General features: G+C 46.0%; 1 protein-coding gene across 1 annotated transcript; it reads right to left on the bottom strand.

Annotated features, from left to right (window-relative positions):
- Positions 1-16,135: 16,135 nt before the first annotated feature.
- Positions 16,136-17,830, bottom strand: LOC127340384 (protein FAR1-RELATED SEQUENCE 5-like). Its single transcript, XM_051366144.2, has 2 exons — positions 16,331-17,830; positions 16,136-16,180 (listed from the first exon to the last, which is right to left on the bottom strand). The coding sequence occupies exons 1-2, from the start codon at positions 17,828-17,830 to the stop codon at positions 16,136-16,138; spliced, it is 1,545 nt and encodes a 514-aa protein (XP_051222104.2).
- Positions 17,831-18,741: the final 911 nt, after the last annotated feature.

Here is an 18,741-nt window from a genome sequence, read left to right as displayed (position 1 = left end):
GGCGGGTAGCGCAGCTCTGGCACGGTAGGCGGCCGAACGAAGGTCGGTCGGACGTACGGCATCTTCTGGTGGTGCTTTGGCGTTCTAGGAAAGGATGAAGGGCGTCGTGTCTGGAGTGGAGCTGGGTGGTGTGTGGGAGAGGAATGTAGACGTATAAATAGGCTAGAAAAATGTGGTGTGGGAGACGAAGATTGTTGTTTGGCGATGAAACGACGCGAGTGACGCGTGCATGTAGCCGTTGCCGTTTCGCACATTAATCGAGGGGGTGTCCCGTGTCGTTGTCGTTTTACACTGAAACGGGGCGGCGCGTCTGCTATCAGCTGAATCGACCGCACTGAAATGGGGCGGCGCGTCTGCTATCAGCTGAATCGACCGCACTGAAACGGGGCTTGCTGGCTCATTCATGGCGACGTCGTGGCGATGCATGCATAGCTGAGTCACTGCTGCGGGGCGCATGCATGCCGTCGTCGTCGCTTCCCGCGCATGCAGGCCTAGGCCGGCGCATTGCACAACGGGCACAAGGCCAGACCGCAACACGGCCCAACAGTCCATCTAGCGTGCCCGCTCGGAACCCCCACCCGTCGGCCCAACAGTCCATCTAGCGTGCCCGCTCGAAACCCCGACCCGTGTTCAGGAAAAAAAAAGGAGTTCAGCCAATCGACATCGTATATTCAAATATTCCTAAAAATTTCAGAGAAAATCTAAAAAAAATAAAATCTTAAAAAACAGTGTATACATATCAAGTAGATGTCTAGGAAATTTATTTGGGTCGTTTAGACAAGGTCGAAAAAAACATGCTTAGAAATGAGGCCGTTTACCCTACCTTTGGAGCCTATTTCTGGCACTTTTTTGACCAACCCTGGGATGACCCCATATTGTCGGCAGTGGTGCACCATGTCATTTAACACACTTCAAGCCATGAGTTTTGCAATTTGCATGAGTGAATGCACTTGTTCATGTGGTGTACACCCCTCAAATACGGTGTCAAAACAGTGGATCGTCTGACGGCGCGTGTGCATGGTGGTCCCATCTTTTGGGATCTGCTTCACCATGGCATCCAAACACCACTTTCATCACCATCCATGTAAGAAATCATGTGCTCCTTGCCTAGCTACCTCACGGGAGCCCGCACACATGGTTTGCGTGCAAAACGGCTCTACCCAGGACACAAAGTGGGCCCACAACCCTTGGGTGACCCCATGTGGTGGGCACTGGTGCACCATGTCACCCCACCCACTCCTAGCCATGGGTTTAGGGTTGTGCATGTGTGAATGCCCATGTTCATGTGGTGTAGACCCCTCAAATATAGGGTTCTCGTCAGAACGAGGTGTCAAAACAGTGGATCGTCTGACGGCGCGTGTGCATGGTGGTCCCATCTTTTGGGATCTGCTTCACCATGGCATCCAAACACCACTTTCATCACCATCCATATAAGAAATCATGTGCTCCTTGCCTAGCTACCTCACGGGAGCCCGCACACATGGTTTGCGTGCAAAACGGCTCTACCTGTGCCACAAAGTGGGCCCACAACCCTTGGGTGACCCCATGTGGTGGGCACTGGTGCACCATGTCACCCCACCCACTCCTAGCCATGGGTTTAGGGTTGTGCATGTGTGAATGCCCATGTTCATGTGGTGTAGACCCCTCAAATATAGGGTTCTCGTCAGAACGAGGTGGCAAAACAGAGGATCGTCTGACGGCGCGTGTGCATGGTGGTCCCATCTTTTGGGATCTGCTTCACCATGGCATCCAAACACCACTTTCATCACCATCCATGTAAGAAATCATGTGCTCCTTGCCTAGCTACCTCACGGGAGCCCGCACACATGGTTTACGTGCAAAACGGCTCTACCTGTGCCACAAAGTGGGCCCACAACCCTTGGGTGACCCCATGTGGTGGGCACTGGTGCACCATGTCACCCCACCCACTCCTAGCCATGGGTTTAGGGTTGTGCATGTGTGAATGCCCATGTTCATGTGGTGTAGACCCCTCAAATATAGGGTTCTCGTCAGAACGAGGTGTCAAAACAAAGGATCGTCTCGACGGCGCGTGTGCATGGTGGTCCCATCTTTTGGGATCTGCTTCACCATGGCATCCAAACACCACTTTCATCACCATCCATGTAAGAAATCATGTGCTCCTTGCCTAGCTACCTCACGGGAGCCCGCACACATGGTTTACGTGCAAAACGGCTCTACCCAAGCCACAAAGTGGGCCCACAACCCTTGGGTGACCCCATGTGGTGGGCACCGGTGCACCATGTCACCCCACCCACTCCTAGCCATGGGTTTAGGGTTGTGCATGTGTGAATGCCCATGTTCATGTGGTGTAGACCCCTCAAATATAGGGTTCTCGTCGAACGAGGTGTCAAAACAAAGGAATCGTCTGACGGCGCGTGTGCATGGTGGTCCCATCTTTTGGGATCTGCTTCACCATGGCATCCAAACACCACTTTCATCACCATCCATGTAAGAAATCATGTGCTCCTTGCCTAGCTACCTCACGGGAGCCCGCACACATGGTTTACGTGCAAAACGGCTCTACCTGTGCCACAAAGTGGGCCCACAACCCTTGGGTTACCCCATGTGGTGGGCACTGGTGCACCATGTCACCCCACCCACTCCTAGCCATGGGTTTAGGGTTGTGCATGTGTGAATGCCCATGTTCATGTGGTGTAGACCCCTCAAATATAGGGTTCTCGTCAGAACGAGGTGTCAAAACAGTGGATCGTCTGACGGCGCGTGTGCATGGTGGTCCCATCTTTTGGGATCTGCTTCACCATGGCATCCAAACACCACTTTCATCACCATCCATGTAAGAAATCATGTGCTCCTTGCCTAGCTACCTCACGGGAGCCCGCACACATGGTTTACGTGCAAAACGGCTCTACCTGTGCCACAAAGTGGGCCCACAACCCTTGGGTGACCCCATGTGGTGGGCACTGGTGCACCATGTCACCCCACCCACTCCTAGCCATGGGTTTAGGGTTGTGCATGTGTGAATGCCCATGTTCATGTGGTGTAGACCCCTCAAATATAGGGTTCTCGTCAGAACGAGGTGTCAAAACAAAGGATCGTCTGACGGCGCGTGTGCATGGTGGTCCCATCTTTTGGGATCTGCTTCACCATGGCATCCAAACACCACTTTCATCACCATCCATGTAAGAAATCATGTGCTCCTTGCCTAGCTACCTCACGGGAGCCCGCACACATGGTTTACGTGCAAAACGGCTCTACCCAGGCCACAAAGTGGGCCCACAACCCTTGGGTGACCCCATGTGGTGGGCACTGGTGCACCATGTCAGCCCACCCACTCCTAGCCATGGGTTTAGGGTTGTGCATGTGTGAATGCCCATGTTCATGTGGTGTAGACCCCTCAAATATAGGGTTCTCGTCAGAACGAGGTGTCAAAACAGTGGATCGTCTGACGGCGCGTGTGCATGGTGGTCCCATCTTTTGGGGTCTGCTTCACCATGGCATCCAAACACCACTTTCATCACCATCCATGTAAGAAATCATGTGCTCCTTGCCTAGCTACCTCACGGGAGCCCGCACACATGGTTTACGTGCAAAACGGCTCTACCTGTGCCACAAAGTGGGCCCACAACCCTTGGGTGACCCCATGTGGTGGGCACTTTGGTGCACCATGTCAGCCCACCCACTCCTAGCCATGGGTTTAGGGTTGTGCATGTGTGAATGCCCATGTTCATGTGGTGTAGACCCCTCAAATATAGAGTTCTCGTCAGAACGAGGTGTCAAAACAGTGGATCGTCTGACGGCGCGTGTGCATGGTGGTCCCATCTTTTGGGATCTGCTTCACCATGGCATCCAAACACCACTTTCATCACCATCCATGTAAGAAATCATGTGCTCCTTGCCTAGCTACCTCACGGGAGCCCGCACACATGGTTTACATGCAAATCGTCTCTAACAATGACACAAACTGGGCCCACAACCCTTGGGTGACCCCATGTGGTGGGCACTGGTGCACCATGTCACCCCACCCACTCCTAGCCATGGGTTTAGGGTTGTGCATGTGTGAATGCCCATGTTCATGTGGTGTAGACCCCTCAAATATAGAGTTCTCGTCAGAACGAGGTTTCAAAACAAGTGGATCGTCCGACGGCGCGTGTGCATGGTGGTCCCATCTTTTGGGATCTGCTTCACCATGGCATCCAAACACCACTTTCATCACCATCCATGTAAGAAATCATGTGCTCCTTGCCTAGCTACCTCACGGGAGCCCGCACACCAGCATTAGGAGCAAAACTCAACTACCCGTGCCACAATGAGGGCCCACAACCCTTGGGTGACCCCATGTGGTGGGCACCGGTGCACCATGTCACCCCACCCACTCCTAGCCATGGGTTTAGGGTTGTGCATGTGTGAATGCCCATGTTCATGTGGTGTAGACCCCTCAAATATAGGGTTCTCGTCAGAACGAGGTGTCAAAACAGTGGATCGTCTGACGGCGCGTGTGCATGGTGGTCCCATCTTTTGGGATCTGCTTCACCATGGCATCCAAACACCACTTTCATCACCATCCATGTAAGAAATCATGTGCTCCTTGCCTAGCTACCTCACGGGAGCCCGCACACATGGTTTACGTGCAAAACGGCTCTACCTGTGCCACAAAGTGGGCCCACAACCCTTGGGTGACCCCATGTGGTGGGCACTGGTGCACCATGTCACCCCACCCACTCCTAGCCATGGGTTTAGGGTTGTGCATGTGTGAATGCCCATGTTCATGTGGTGTAGACCCCTCAAATATAGGGTTCTCGTCAGAACGAGGTGTCAAAACAAAGGATCGTCCTGACGGCGCGTGTGCATGGTGGTCCCATCTTTTGGGATCTGCTTCACCATGGCATCCAAACACCACTTTCATCACCATCCATGTAAGAAATCATGTGCTCCTTGCCTAGCTACCTCACGGAGCCCGCACACATGGTTTACGTGCAAAACGGCTCTACCCAGGCCACAAAGTGGGCCCACAACCCTTGGGTGACCCCATGTGGTGGGCACTGGTGCACCATGTCACCCCACCCACTCCTAGCCATGGGTTTAGGGTTGTGCATGTGTGAATGCCCATGTTCATGTGGTGTAGACCCCTCAAATATAGGGTTCTCGTCAGAACGAGGTGTCAAAACAAAGGATCGTCTGACGGCGCGTGTGCATGGTGGTCCCATCTTTTGGGATCTGCTTCACCATGGCATCCAAACACCACTTTCATCACCATCCATGTAAGAAATCATGTGCTCCTTGCCTAGCTACCTCACGGGAGCCCGCACACATGGTTTACGTGCAAAACGGCTCTACCTGTGCCACAAAGTGGGCCCACAACCCTTGGGTGACCCCATGTGGTGGGCACTGGTGCACCATGTCACCCCACCCACTCCTAGCCATGGGTTTAGGGTTGTGCATGTGTGAATGCCCATGTTCATGTGGTGTAGACCCCTCAAATATAGGGTTCTCGTCAGAACGAGGTGTCAAAACAAAGGATCGTCTGACGGCGCGTGTGCATGGTGGTCCCATCTTTTGGGATCTGCTTCACCATGGCATCCAAACACCACTTTCATCACCATCCATGTAAGAAATCATGTGCTCCTTGCCTAGCTACCTCACGGGAGCCCGCACACATGGTTTACGTGCAAAACGGCTCTACCTGTGCCACAAAGTGGGCCCACAACCCTTGGGTGACCCCATGTGGTGGGCACTGGTGCACCATGTCACCCCACCCACTCCTAGCCATGGGTTTAGGGTTGTGCATGTGTGAATGCCCATGTTCATGTGGTGTAGACCCCTCAAATATAGGGTTCTCGTCAGAACGAGGTGTCAAAACAAAGGATCGTCTGACGGCGCGTGTGCATGGTGGTCCCATCTTTTGGGATCTGCTTCACCATGGCATCCAAACACCACTTTCATCACCATCCATGTAAGAAATCATGTGCTCCTTGCCTAGCTACCTCACGGAGCCCGCACACATGGTTTACGTGCAAAACGGCTCTACCTGTGCCACAAAGTGGGCCCACAACCCTTGGGTGACCCCATGTGGTGGGCACTGGTGCACCATGTCACCCCACCCACTCCTAGCCATGGGTTTAGGGTTGTGCATGTGTGAATGCCCATGTTCATGTGGTGTAGACCCCTCAAATATAGGGTTCTCGTCGTAACGAGGTGTCAAAACAAAGGATCGTCTCGACGGCGCGTGTGCATGGTGGTCCCATCTTTTGGGATCTGCTTCACCATGGCATCCAAACACCACTTTCATCACCATCCATGTAAGAAATCATGTGCTCCTTGCCTAGCTACCTCACGGGAGCCCGCACACATGGTTTACGTGCAAAACGGCTCTACCCAGGCCACAAAGTGGGCCCACAACCCTTGGGTGACCCCATGTGGTGGGCACTGGTGCACCATGTCACCCCACCCACTCCTAGCCATGGGTTTAGGGTTATGCATGTGTGAATGCCCATGTTCATGTGGTGTAGACCCCTCAAATATAGGGTTCTCGTCAGAACGAGGTGTCAAAACAGTGGATCGTCTGACGGCGCGTGTGCATGGTGGTCCCATCTTTTGGGATCTGCTTCACCATGGCATCCAAACACCACTTTCATCACCATCCATGTAAGAAATCATGTGCTCCTTGCCTAGCTACCTCACGGGAGCCCGCACACATGGTTTACGTGCAAAACGGCTCTACCCAGGCCACAAAGTGGGCCCACAACCCTTGGGTGAAACCAACAAAAAGATGACTACCAAAAACCTAACATAATCAACTGAAAACACTACTTTTTTAAAAAACTCCACACATAGATCGGGTTCCCCACTCCTCCCGACACCGACGAAGCCGGCCGGAAGAGGGGGAACCCAATCTATGGAGGAGACTGAGGTGGAGGCGGCGGCTGTACATAGGAAAAAGTTTATGTTCTTCTTACTTTCTGACTATTTTTAATTCAGACAATTGTTTGTAATTCAGACTATCGGCTTCTAGGTAGGCTATACGGGAGTCACTTATACTGTATTCTGTACGTATACAGGGATGACGTGGCGTGTAACGTGGCAAGGAAGGGAAGGCGTCGGTGACGTGTAGAAAGACGTGGCGAGGGAGCGGAGGCGTCGGGGCATATAAAAGTCCTGGAACCGCTCGTCCGCTTCCATTCCCCCCCCCTTCCCCACTTCTTCGAGCTCCATCTCTCCCCCAAAAAACCCTCGTCTCTCTCCCTCCGCCCGTAGGTTATGCAGTGGATCGTCCGCCGTTGAGTAGATATGGCGGCGATGGAACCTGGTAGAGCTACCGCGGAAGAAGTGAAGATGTTGGCGGTCGTGGAAGGGGATGCGCGGCCGGAGGCGGTTGGAGGGGATGGCAGAGCTGGAGAGGAGAAGAAGACGGCGGACGGTGCAAGCAAGACCGCCGTGGAGACCTCCGTCATCGGCTCTCCCGCCGTCGGCCCGTTGGTGGCGGCAACGGCGGATGTGGACGGCGACGAATCTGCTACAGGGAAGGGCGATGCGGGTGATGCTGCGGGTGATGGTGCCGCAGCCGTCACGGTGGTGGCGGATCTGGTGGATCAGGCTGAACCGTCCGCGGCCTTGAAGGTGGTGGCGGATCTGATCGGTGCGGAGGCGTCCGGCCATGTCTGCGAGGTCAAGGACGACATGCAGATGGAGGTTAGTTCGTTGTCGGCTTTTTTTGATTTCGATTAACTGGTCTGAGAGGAAAGAATGGGTGCACAGATTATCGCATATTGATAGTTTCAAATGTTTTCACACAATATGTTCATATACAGATTATCGCATATTCATAGTAGTATTTATACACAGACATGCATCAAGTGGTTTGAAACGTTGATGATGATTAAACACCAGGACGTAGATGACATCAAACATTATATGTTAGTTAAACCTTAGTGATTTCAAAATACTATAGTATTGGAGCGGCCTAGCTAGAGCAGAGAACAGAACAAAAGAAACTGTAGTTTAGGAGGATGCTTCATTGTTGTTCTGATTCATCAAATTTGTCATGGAAGTGATGTGAAGATAAGCTGCTAGGTGCAATGGTTGCATTGCTGCTGGTTCTCATTTCATAGTTACTAGCTTACCATGCTAGCTGTTTCTTTAAGCTCATGTTGGTCGAATTAATGATGTTGCACATCCCATCTTTGCTAAGTTGGAAAGCCTCGAAGGAGTTATCAGTTATTATTTAAGATTGTAATTAATTATCAATAAATCCCATGAAAATAATGACTACAGGTGATATAGTTACTTGCTTGTTGACTTATTGCGCTTCGATGCATTGCTTAACAGAGCAGACATTATACATCTATATCGCTTACATCGACAAGAATTAGCCTCCCGTGTCCTGCTACTTGGAAATTTCTTTTATTTTAATTATGTACACGGCTGTACTGTAAATTATTTAGTATGTGCTGATTATATTGCAAAATTAGAATGTAAGCATCCAGCTAATTTTGATGACCTACAATAATGTGAGAATATTAACCTTTTGAGATTAATGTGGGGATTTATCATGGGATTAATGTGCTATCATTGAAAGGGTCCTGTAATGTATAGTATAATGAAAGCATGATCAGGGTAGGTGCTAGCATAATGTAACTATAAATATATATAATTCCCTTAGACTTGGTAGTTTGGAGTATACATAAGATATAATGAAAGAATAATTAAGATGATCTATTTGGTATGCATAGTATTTGGATGTTATTTTCCTATAGGTGATTACTGTGGTGACTTTTCATATTTGTATGTAGGCTGGCGAAGGTTCCAGGAAGCGGAAGCGCGAGGAGGAGGAGCCTGTGCCTCCTCCAATCCAGGAGCTAGGACCTGTCCCTCCTCCAATCCAGGAGGAGGAAGTACTGTCCCTCCTCCAATCCAGGAGGAGGAAGAACCCGTGCTCGCTCCGGCATTGCTCGCTTCCACCACTGCCTCGCTCCACCACTGCTCGCTCCACATGTCCCTGCTCCATATGAGGAGTTGCAGGATTCAGATGGCTCCCTGGAGGTGAGCTATACAAGTTGCTCTGTACCATTGCATGTATTTCATTGTGTTTGGTTTGTATCTGTAATCATAACTTGTACATTTTGTTGTTGTGCAGTATGACTCCTAGGATTCATCTGAGTCCGTGGACAGCAGGAACATTGGATCCTTCAAGACCAAGCTGATGCAGAAGCTGGATGCTGGGGCCTTCCCTTTCAAGAAGAGGGGGAAGTACTTCTGTCCATGGCACAAGGTGAAGCCCAGGGATGGCAAGCTTAAAAGCCTGAGGCAGCACTGCGAGGAGCTAGCCCATACTGGCACCTCCAAGCAGATTAGGGCAGAGCATCATGGGCTTCTCTTGGTGCTTGCTATGGAGGATGCTTGAAGCCTAGTTCCTGTGGATGGTGGTTGTTGTCGATGCTTTTGTACATATGCTTTTGGTTTATGATGTTGGAACTACTGCTTCGTGTTGTGTTGAACAGTGTTTGGTTAGCTTTTGAACTGAGTTGTCAGACCATCTACTATAGTGATGGTCTTAATTACTGAGTTCTCTATATTTTTATCTGCATTTTTATCTGCATTTGTAGTATTGTGTGCGGACCATATATTTTCTGCATTTTAATTATTGTAAGAGGTAATTATGCTATGTACTTCTCCTCATCAGCTTTTCACTGTCGAAAAAGAAATTTTTATTTCTGGACATGATCACATTACAGAATTCACTGTTGCCCAACCATAACATCTAGGCCGAGCATTTTAAAAGCCCTGACATCGCGATTATAACAGCTACTAGAATAATTATAGCACACAAGGCGTACTGAAGAAACAATTCCCGTTGGAGAGCATATTTTTTGACCTTATTTATCTTCAACCTTGTTGTCGCCCTTGTTTCGTTTTTACTAATGTTGTGTTCATCGATGATATCAGCCATCATCAACTCGATTCGGCCTTTCTCTTCCAGTATTGTTTATTTTTTTTTTTTGTAGTCATCAATGCTTGTTCCATCTTCCGAATTGTCTCATGAGCCACCCCGAGCTTCTCTTTGACAATCCTCAATTCTTCATCAATCTTCATTTTCTCCTCTCTTTTAAAATTTAGTTCTTCTAGGAGAACAATTTTTGCTTGTAGACAATGTTGAAACTGGGCACAACCATCCCGAATACCACACTCACATATTGATTCCTACAATAAAACGTGAAAACATATTAAATTCGACATAACTTATGAACTGCACATACCGATGACTCTTCAAGATATTTAGAATCCCATGAGATGAAGACGTTAACTTAGAATCATACCTCATCCGATGAGTTGTGCATGGGTTCGACGCGGTCGATGTCGTCCATAGCCGAAATCACCATGGCGGCGGCGACCTGTAGGTGGAGGCAGGATGGAGATGCTGATGAGATAACGGGTCGAGGGATCCATCTTTTCGTTTGTGGTATGCTTCTTTATGCTCCTCGTGGGCCGCAATTGAGGCCCATCCTGGCCCAGCCTTTTATTTAGGTATTTAACTGCCGTACTAATCCTCAAATCTAATTCCCAAACGATCTATCTCCTCAACGCCTCCTCTCGATCTACGATCGGACGCCGATCATGCGTCCTCGAAGACGTTGGTTACGAGCTGACTCGGATCTCATCGCCATGGATGTAAGTATAGTTCGCTCACCTCGTGCCATGCACCTAATTTTTTTTATGAACTCTTGCCTGACAACATATGTAGAGGCGGTAGATCGTCTTTACTTTGATCTGCCCAAGTTAGATCTGGTCGTCTAATCTTACTTCCCTTGGTTGGGTCGCTTGGGAAAAAAATATCGGCCGACTTAATTAGATCTAGTGGTTAATTTGATCGTACGTATATGACATATGAGAACATTGACATTGATCAGCCATTCCTTGCTACACCTGCCCAGCTTCGTGCTTTACCGAATTGGAGGAAAAGGCCTATTATAAGGGGTAAGTCTGTTTATGTCACTCAATGAGAACACAGTGTTATGAACAACTTAATTTAGAATTAATTGATGTCCCTTATGTTTTTTAATATTACATGTAGGTCCTGGAGAAGAGGAAGAGTATGATTTTGAAGCTTTCATAGAGTATGCAAATCGAGTTAAGATGAATTATGACGATTTTGATGCACTCGAACGACTAGTTGCGAAAACCCTACCAGTAATTCCATTGTACGTGTGCACCATCAAGAAATCACACATCGTGAAGAATAAAGCAAAGATGGTAATTAATTTTGATTTCCATCATTTCTTACTACTAACCAAGATATGCCGATAATTGACTGTCAAATTTATGTGTAGTACTTCTCAAGGAGGTTCACCGTCAAGCACATTCTGCCCAATATTCAGCTACCAAAGAACAATAAAGCTGTACTCACCAGTGCCAATGTTACGAAGTTACGATGGTGATGAACATGTCAACGGTGAAAGGAGTACCAAAAGGAGGTGCCATGATAACATCACACTGGATGGATGTGGTGAGGCAGAATGGCATGAAGAAAAATCAGAAATACGTGTTCTGGTTCCGTAAGCAAGGAGAAGGTGGTCTGAAGATTATGCTTGACTGTGTGTGAGAGCAGCCCGGTTCAGACTTCGCTCGTGAAGACTACTATAGCTATCTAAATTTTTTGTTTATGTCATGTCCGTTGGTACACTTTTAGTATGGTGCAAATTTATGTCATTTTTAATGGTTTCACACTTTTATGACAATGTGTGAAGAGTTCGATCGTGAATGCTTATTAATTATATCCAGCTTATTTCTCAACAAGTGTTGTATGAGGGTTGTAGCATTGTGAAATTTGTTGATGCCCCACTCGACAGTGGCACTATAGATATGTCAATTATGTACATTGCAGATCTAGTAATGTGCAAAAAAGACCATATTTTTGAAAAAATTCTTCGTTACAAACAATTGAAATCGTAATTAAAAAATATTTTGCACCGTTGTACTAGCTACAAGCCATTGTTGTGTGGTGCCATGCGGAACCATGGTATGCTTGTAGGTGATCTGCACCTTTGAACATGTATATATTGTTGCTCCAAAAGAGATAGGGAGAAGTAAGTTATCGATGCGTATGCCGAATGCAAAGCAGTGTCTTATCACATGCATAGAGTGCCCTCCGTGTATGGGCTGGGTACTAACGGGCTGGCCCAGATATCCATCGAGAGCTTGCCTAATTATAGTATTAACAGCAGATGCCCTAGTTAGCGGCACGTCCGACGCACAACGTCTAACTACCCACGATTTCTTCTTCAAGTCAACGTCGCCTTCCATCGCCGTCTGGAGAAGATAGGAGTCCTTTCGTCGGTGGAGCCTACAGCTCAATCTAACGACGGCAACATCCGTGTTCCAGCCTTCTAGGTGCGCGCGTTTGCAATCTCGTTTATCATCGATCCTTTCGCCCACTTGATCTAGATTGCGCTTGATCTAAACCTTCATTCTTTGCCGGACATGTAAGTTTTAGGTTGACATTTACGCTGTAGATGGTTAGGAGATTTTCTATGTCGGCAATAATTGTTGTTTGTATATGTTATTTGCAGAATAGATGAATTAGATGGCCCGGTCTATTGTGACTACACATTGTGGACGGATCTCGTAGCCACTTTCTCAGGACCTCAACGTGCGAGGTTTAGCTCTACTACTTTGCGGACGATGCTGCAACTGCCAGCCTTCGCCACGCGCACAAATATGATTAGATTTATGATAGAGCTATATGATCCTAAAACTGAGACATTCGTCGTACAAGACAAGGCAGGAGCGATAACTGCAACCTCTGTAGACATAGAATGCATTTATGGTCTACGTAATGAGGGTTATTCCACTTTTGATATAATTGATCAAGAATGTCTAACAAGTAGAAGGAAAATACCGCCTAGTTATCTCAGCAAGTCTAGTGGAAATCTAGTTATTGAAGACTTGATTGCTGACATACAGAGAGAGAAAGCTTCCGATGATGATTTTGTGCGGAAAGCAGTGCTTGTGCTAATTGGCACGGTTCTTGCGCCATCTGGCCCAAAAACAGTCGATAGAGATCACTACTGTTTAGTGGAGGATGTTCCTAGACTGTTCAACATTAACTGGAATCAGTTCACATTGCGATACCTCCTTGATAATTTGTCTGCTTACACAAGATCAGCAGGAAAAGGTAGGGGATGGCCGGTTGGAAATCTTTGTCTCACTCAGGTATGCAAACATGATTAGCACTATATTTGATGTATGTGACAATTTGAAACTTATTTCATTTAAAATGTGTTGTTTGTAGCTACTATACTGGGAAAAGGTGGTAGTTGTCGATGATCCTACGTATATTCCACACAAGTCTATTCGGCCACTAATGAAAAACTGGACTGAAGCGGAAGCGGAAAGGAGGTCGCAGTACGACTATGCAAATGGTCGTGGGAGAGGCAAAGTGAAGGTTTTGTTTTTATCACTACTTCTAGCTACATTATATCATAGTCGACGTTGTGTTGTTATATTAATTTATGACATTTGTTTTCTAATTTGACATGCAGATTATTAATGATCTTACAACTCAAGCCAATGCCAGAGCGCAAACAAAGCAAAACACATCGCAGAATGGTGAACAGTCACGTTCGACACGTTCGAGACAGAGGCTTAGTAACAAGGACATAATATTGAAAAGTTTGAAGAAGGAACTGACGGATCACATTGACAAACAATTAGCACTTGTACCAAAGAGATGTGCAGAGGTGAGGAGCCATTCATTTTACAAACACGAAAGTATTACATTATCAGTAATGAATAATTATGGTACTACTTGTTTTGCAGGAAGTCCTAAAAATGCTAAATAAGAATGGTGTCATGTATAAACCGGTTGAAGGATCAGAGTCAGGGAAAGGAGGAGATGAGGAAGAAGAGACTTCTAATCACATCAATGATTCGTCTAAGAAAGAATTCATGTACAAGAACAGCTTCGATTTAAAGTTAGATGCTTTAATTAGCAATGTAACAAAGAATTCTGGTAAGTTTGTGACACCTCCTAAGCATAATGGGGTGCCGGAGGCAGGAGATAATGTGTACGTCACACCAAGAAACCTCGGTAACACGAAGGGTACACAAGATAATCCTTTTATCTTAAATGATACCACAAAAACGGCATCATCCTCGGATATACGTATACCGGATGACATTTTCGCAAGATCTACCACCAAGGTGAATGCTGGACAGAAGGATGACCTACATGACGGTGAACATGAAGTTATGAGTACTCATAGTGGTGAAACAATGGGACGACAGGCTAGTAGGAAGAAGGGCGATACAGCAAAGTGTGCAAATACTAATGGAAGAAGGAGAAACGCAGCGGCGGTACAAGTTGGAGGGAAAAGGAAACGGACGACGAATCAAAAATATGGATCACCATATGTGGTCGCGAAACCTAGAGCAAAACGTCAAAGCCGTGTAAAGAAAGGTAACACCATTTATTCGTTATTTCTTTGTTGGCAAATAAATGATGCTGCAACCTATAACACATATGTTATTACTATTATGTGCATCAGGGTTGTTTGCAGAACATGAAGTTGGGGTATCTTCGGCAGTACCAACACAGCAGGAAATAGAAGCTGCCACTTTATATGTTAAAACAATATCCAAGCTACCAAAAGAAGCATCTAAAGGAGTGTACAAGAATGAATATGGCGCCAGCTTGTCTTCAGAAAAGCTTAACGTCGTTCTTGCGCACGAATGGCTATCTGATGATGTAAGTCTTCAAAACCAAAAGTTTGCGTTATACTCGTAATTAAACTATTTGAATTTGAAAATATTGTTGTTGCTATCAGATTATTGATGCTGCTATTGGATATTTGTCTCTCCGTGTTGGGTCTGATCGAATGTTATGTCCTGCGTGGAGGACAAACTATCTCCTTGAACAAGCAGAAAAACAATACAGAAAAAAATACAATATTAGAAATATAGATGAGGTAGTTACAAGACCAGGAGCCTTAGGTAGGGTTATGGATGAATATTTCAAGCGTGAGAAGGTAACAGCAGTTTCTTTCAATGTTTCATGCGAAATTAGAATAAAATAATATGATAATTGACAAAGTTTTTTCCTTCTCTTGTAGACATTTTTCGCACTGAACATACGGAAAACTCATTACGTAACTGTTGGCATGCATACAAAGAAGAAGGAATTCCAGGTCCTTGATCCTCTGTTTCGTTTAGGGGTGTCAAAATCAGTTGTGGAAGACTTGGTATTACACTCTCTACATACATGTCTTTGTGTACTTTCTCATGTCTGTGCAGTAATATATTTGTTGTTTCGTAGATTGGGCAAATTTCAGAGGACATACAACAAGCAAACAATACTTGTGACACGTAATATCCCGATGTCGAAGAATGGCCTATTAAAAGCTATGACATCCCTAAGCAAACCGATACGTAAGTACCTATATTGCATTACACATAAAGAAAGTCGGTTTTGTATATGCGGAGACTTTTAAATTTTGTCACATTATATACCAAAGCAATTCATGCGGATTATGGGTATTGCAATGTATGGAGCACTGGACGGAGATCGATGACTTGCCCGGTTTCTCAGGTTGGCTATACTATGTTCCATGCACTCGGTTAATTTTAACAATGTTAACAAGCCATGTGTATAACACCTTATAATGTTTTGGCAGGCCACAGTCGATGAATCGAGAGAAAGTACAGTTGCAAACATTGTTTTATCACCAAACAACATTCTTGACAGGGTGAAAAACAAAGTGAGATTGCTAGCAAAGACCAGGAAAATATAAATTTGATAGTGTGACTGTTCGGTTTGCTCCGCATAAGGTTTCCTGGACACATGTAATATTGAATTTTTAATTGTCTTCGGTTGTAAACAATATTTATTCGGTTAAGATTATCTACAAAATTTTGTAACATTGGTTTTATTTCCCATTATCGAAAGTATGCAATTATTTTTATCTTTGTACATGCATGCTATGATGATTATAAGGAAATGCCTACTTCACAATATATAATGTCTTTTGCCATTTTTACAAAAGAACACCAGAGAATTAAGAACATCAGTACAAAATAAAAACATCAGTACGTTGCAAACATTAACAACTCCATCAAATACAAAGCTATAGTCGTCCCATTCATAATTAAGGAAATTTACTGCCCTTTAGATAACTATGAAAGAACTACCCTTCCCGCCGCAAAGACATTCCTGCACATGTTCACAGACATAAAATTACACAACAACTCATATGAATCTTTTAAAGTATATGAAACAAAATGGCAGAAAAACTTACTTCGGATGAAATATGCATATTGGGTTTCTTCTGTTATGCCCTTCTCCTTGGCATGCCCCGCACACCTGCACCCTGCGTTCCTTGTGTCCTAGTGGTCTTCCATTTTTAGTCATTGGAGATTTCTGCGCTTCTTGCCTAGATGCACCCTTAGTGGACACTTTCAAAGGATCACCAACAACAATATCGCATGGTCCACTAGCATCTTCATTTTCATGCACCGACCTGAGGGGACCATATGCTTTACCTTTAGCATACCCCTCTCTTCTAGAAATTATGCCATCAATGGTACTGTTCAGCAGATCATATTCCTCTGAATTGTTTAATGCAATATGCATAGCCTGTGATACCTTAATATTCATCCTGCTGTATTTCATCCGCTCCTCTGCCCCAGACCAACCCCACCCAAACATGTCGCTGGTGCGTTTAGCTGGCAACCCTAACCTGGCATTTTTTGTGAATCGTCGTAGAGCACAACATTGTGGAATTTCAGTACATTTCAAGAAATGCAGCACATGCAGTATGTGCTTGCAAGGGATCCCCTTTCTAATCATCCTTTGACAGCTGCACCTTATAATTTCTGCCTCCTTGGGTCTATATTCCACGTAGAACCTGGTCCTTACATTATTCCTCCATGCCACAATGAAGATGTTTGAGTCTCCTGCCTGCATTTTTTCTAAGATCTCTATGCCGCCAATCTTTGAAAGCTCACCTTGAATAATATAGAACACAGCAGGAGTGAAGATTTTTGCAGCAGCAACCTCTAGTTCTCTGAAATTAGTAATTGCCACTGGTGTAGTCTGTGAAGCCGTGCAGTCGTCGTGGGCTTCGTTCTCACGGAGACGGACAATTGCGTTGTCGTAGTGCATAATCATATCAACAATTGTCATTTCCCCATCTAGGTGCAGGTGCAGACAAGAGTTTAAACTTTCACTCCGCTGGTTACTTTTCATACCCAGCCAGAATCCTTGAGAGAGATACGCTGCAGCCCAAAGTTTCCTCTTGGTGTACATCCTCTTCATCCATGTTCTGGTTTTTGGGGATTGCCATTTTCTGTAAAATGCATGCCATCGCTCCTCAAATACTTGCTCTGAGGTGGTGTAATACAAAAGAGTCCTGAACTCGTTCAGTGACTTGTTAGGTAGATGCATCTCCATATTTTTTTCAATGTGGAAGCTGCAGATGCGATGCGGCACACCAGAAAATACTTCGCCGATTGCGGCGATCATCGCGGCATCTGCATCCGTGATTACTGCCTTTGGCTTCTGTTGACACATCGCTTTGAGGAAAGTCTTTAGAAGCCAAACATATGTTTGTTCATTCTCACTTGAAAGGATGGCACACCCAAAAACCGTTGTCCTACGGTGGTTGTTCAAGCCCACAAAAGGAACAAATGGCATCTTATATTTATTCATCTTGTATGTGCTATCAAACACCAGCACATCTCCGTAGTCCTGGTAATCCCTATGTGACTGGGAATCACACTGTAACATGTGCCTCGTACGGCCTTTTTCCTCACCGTCATAGTCAAATATAAAGTCAGGGTCCCTCTTTTTCCTCTTTGACATAATGCGGATGGTCAGGTAGCGTCACCGTCGAAAAGCAGCCTCCTCCTCTCCCTAGAGCACATGTTGTACAAATCCTTTCTTGTGAATCCAACACCAAAGAAATGAACCGGAGCCTGCAATGAATTTTCTCATAATGAGGTGCTTCCTGATTCCCATGGATCCCATTGATAATATCTCAGATCTCTGCGCGTCGTTGATCGTCCTATGGGACCGAAGAAACGGAGTCTGACATGGTTCAGCTGGGTCATGGTTATGTTTGTCACGAAAATCTTCAACAACCTAGAAACCAGTTCTTCCATCAAACTTGACCACCAAACGTGCCTTGCAGCCGCAGCGAGACTCAGGTCTGTGCCTATATACACGGCCTTCCGTGGTCAGTTGGTTTTTGGGACGTCTACCCTGTCTGGAACACACAAAACGCCTTAACCGAATTACTCCATCATCAAACCGCTTAACCTGGTCAAGCCGGACGCTGAACCCATAATCTTTAGCATATCTGTTGTAGAAAGAATATGCTGCTACTTCAGAAATAAAAGTCATCTCTTTTATCATCCAGTATAAATCCCGATCACTATCAGGATATTCATTGCCATTGCTACCTTTGTGTGGTTTCTCAGGCTGACTAGCGCCTGGCGTCGCCTGCAAGTAGAAAACGTAGGCATTAATTAAAACTATAAATTTATGTGTTCCAACTATATAAGACTGATAAAAGAGAGATAACAACCTGGCTCATGTCAACAGAATCCTCAGGAACTGATGCACCTTCCACATCATCAGTGTGGCCCGTGTCCAAGTCAGATTCACCGTAATAGTCGTACTCAAGCTGCGTGTCAAATTGTGCCTGAAATTTATTAATGCATTTCGAAATTTAGTAACAGTAAATTTTACAGTTGCCATCATTTCATGCATCA

Source organism: Lolium perenne, chromosome 3 (genome assembly GCF_019359855.2).
Source record: "Lolium perenne isolate Kyuss_39 chromosome 3, Kyuss_2.0, whole genome shotgun sequence".
Taxonomy (NCBI): Eukaryota; Viridiplantae; Streptophyta; class Magnoliopsida; order Poales; family Poaceae; genus Lolium; species Lolium perenne.
The sequence above is the reverse complement of the archived record's forward strand: the minus strand, read 5'-3'. Positions and strand labels throughout refer to the sequence as shown.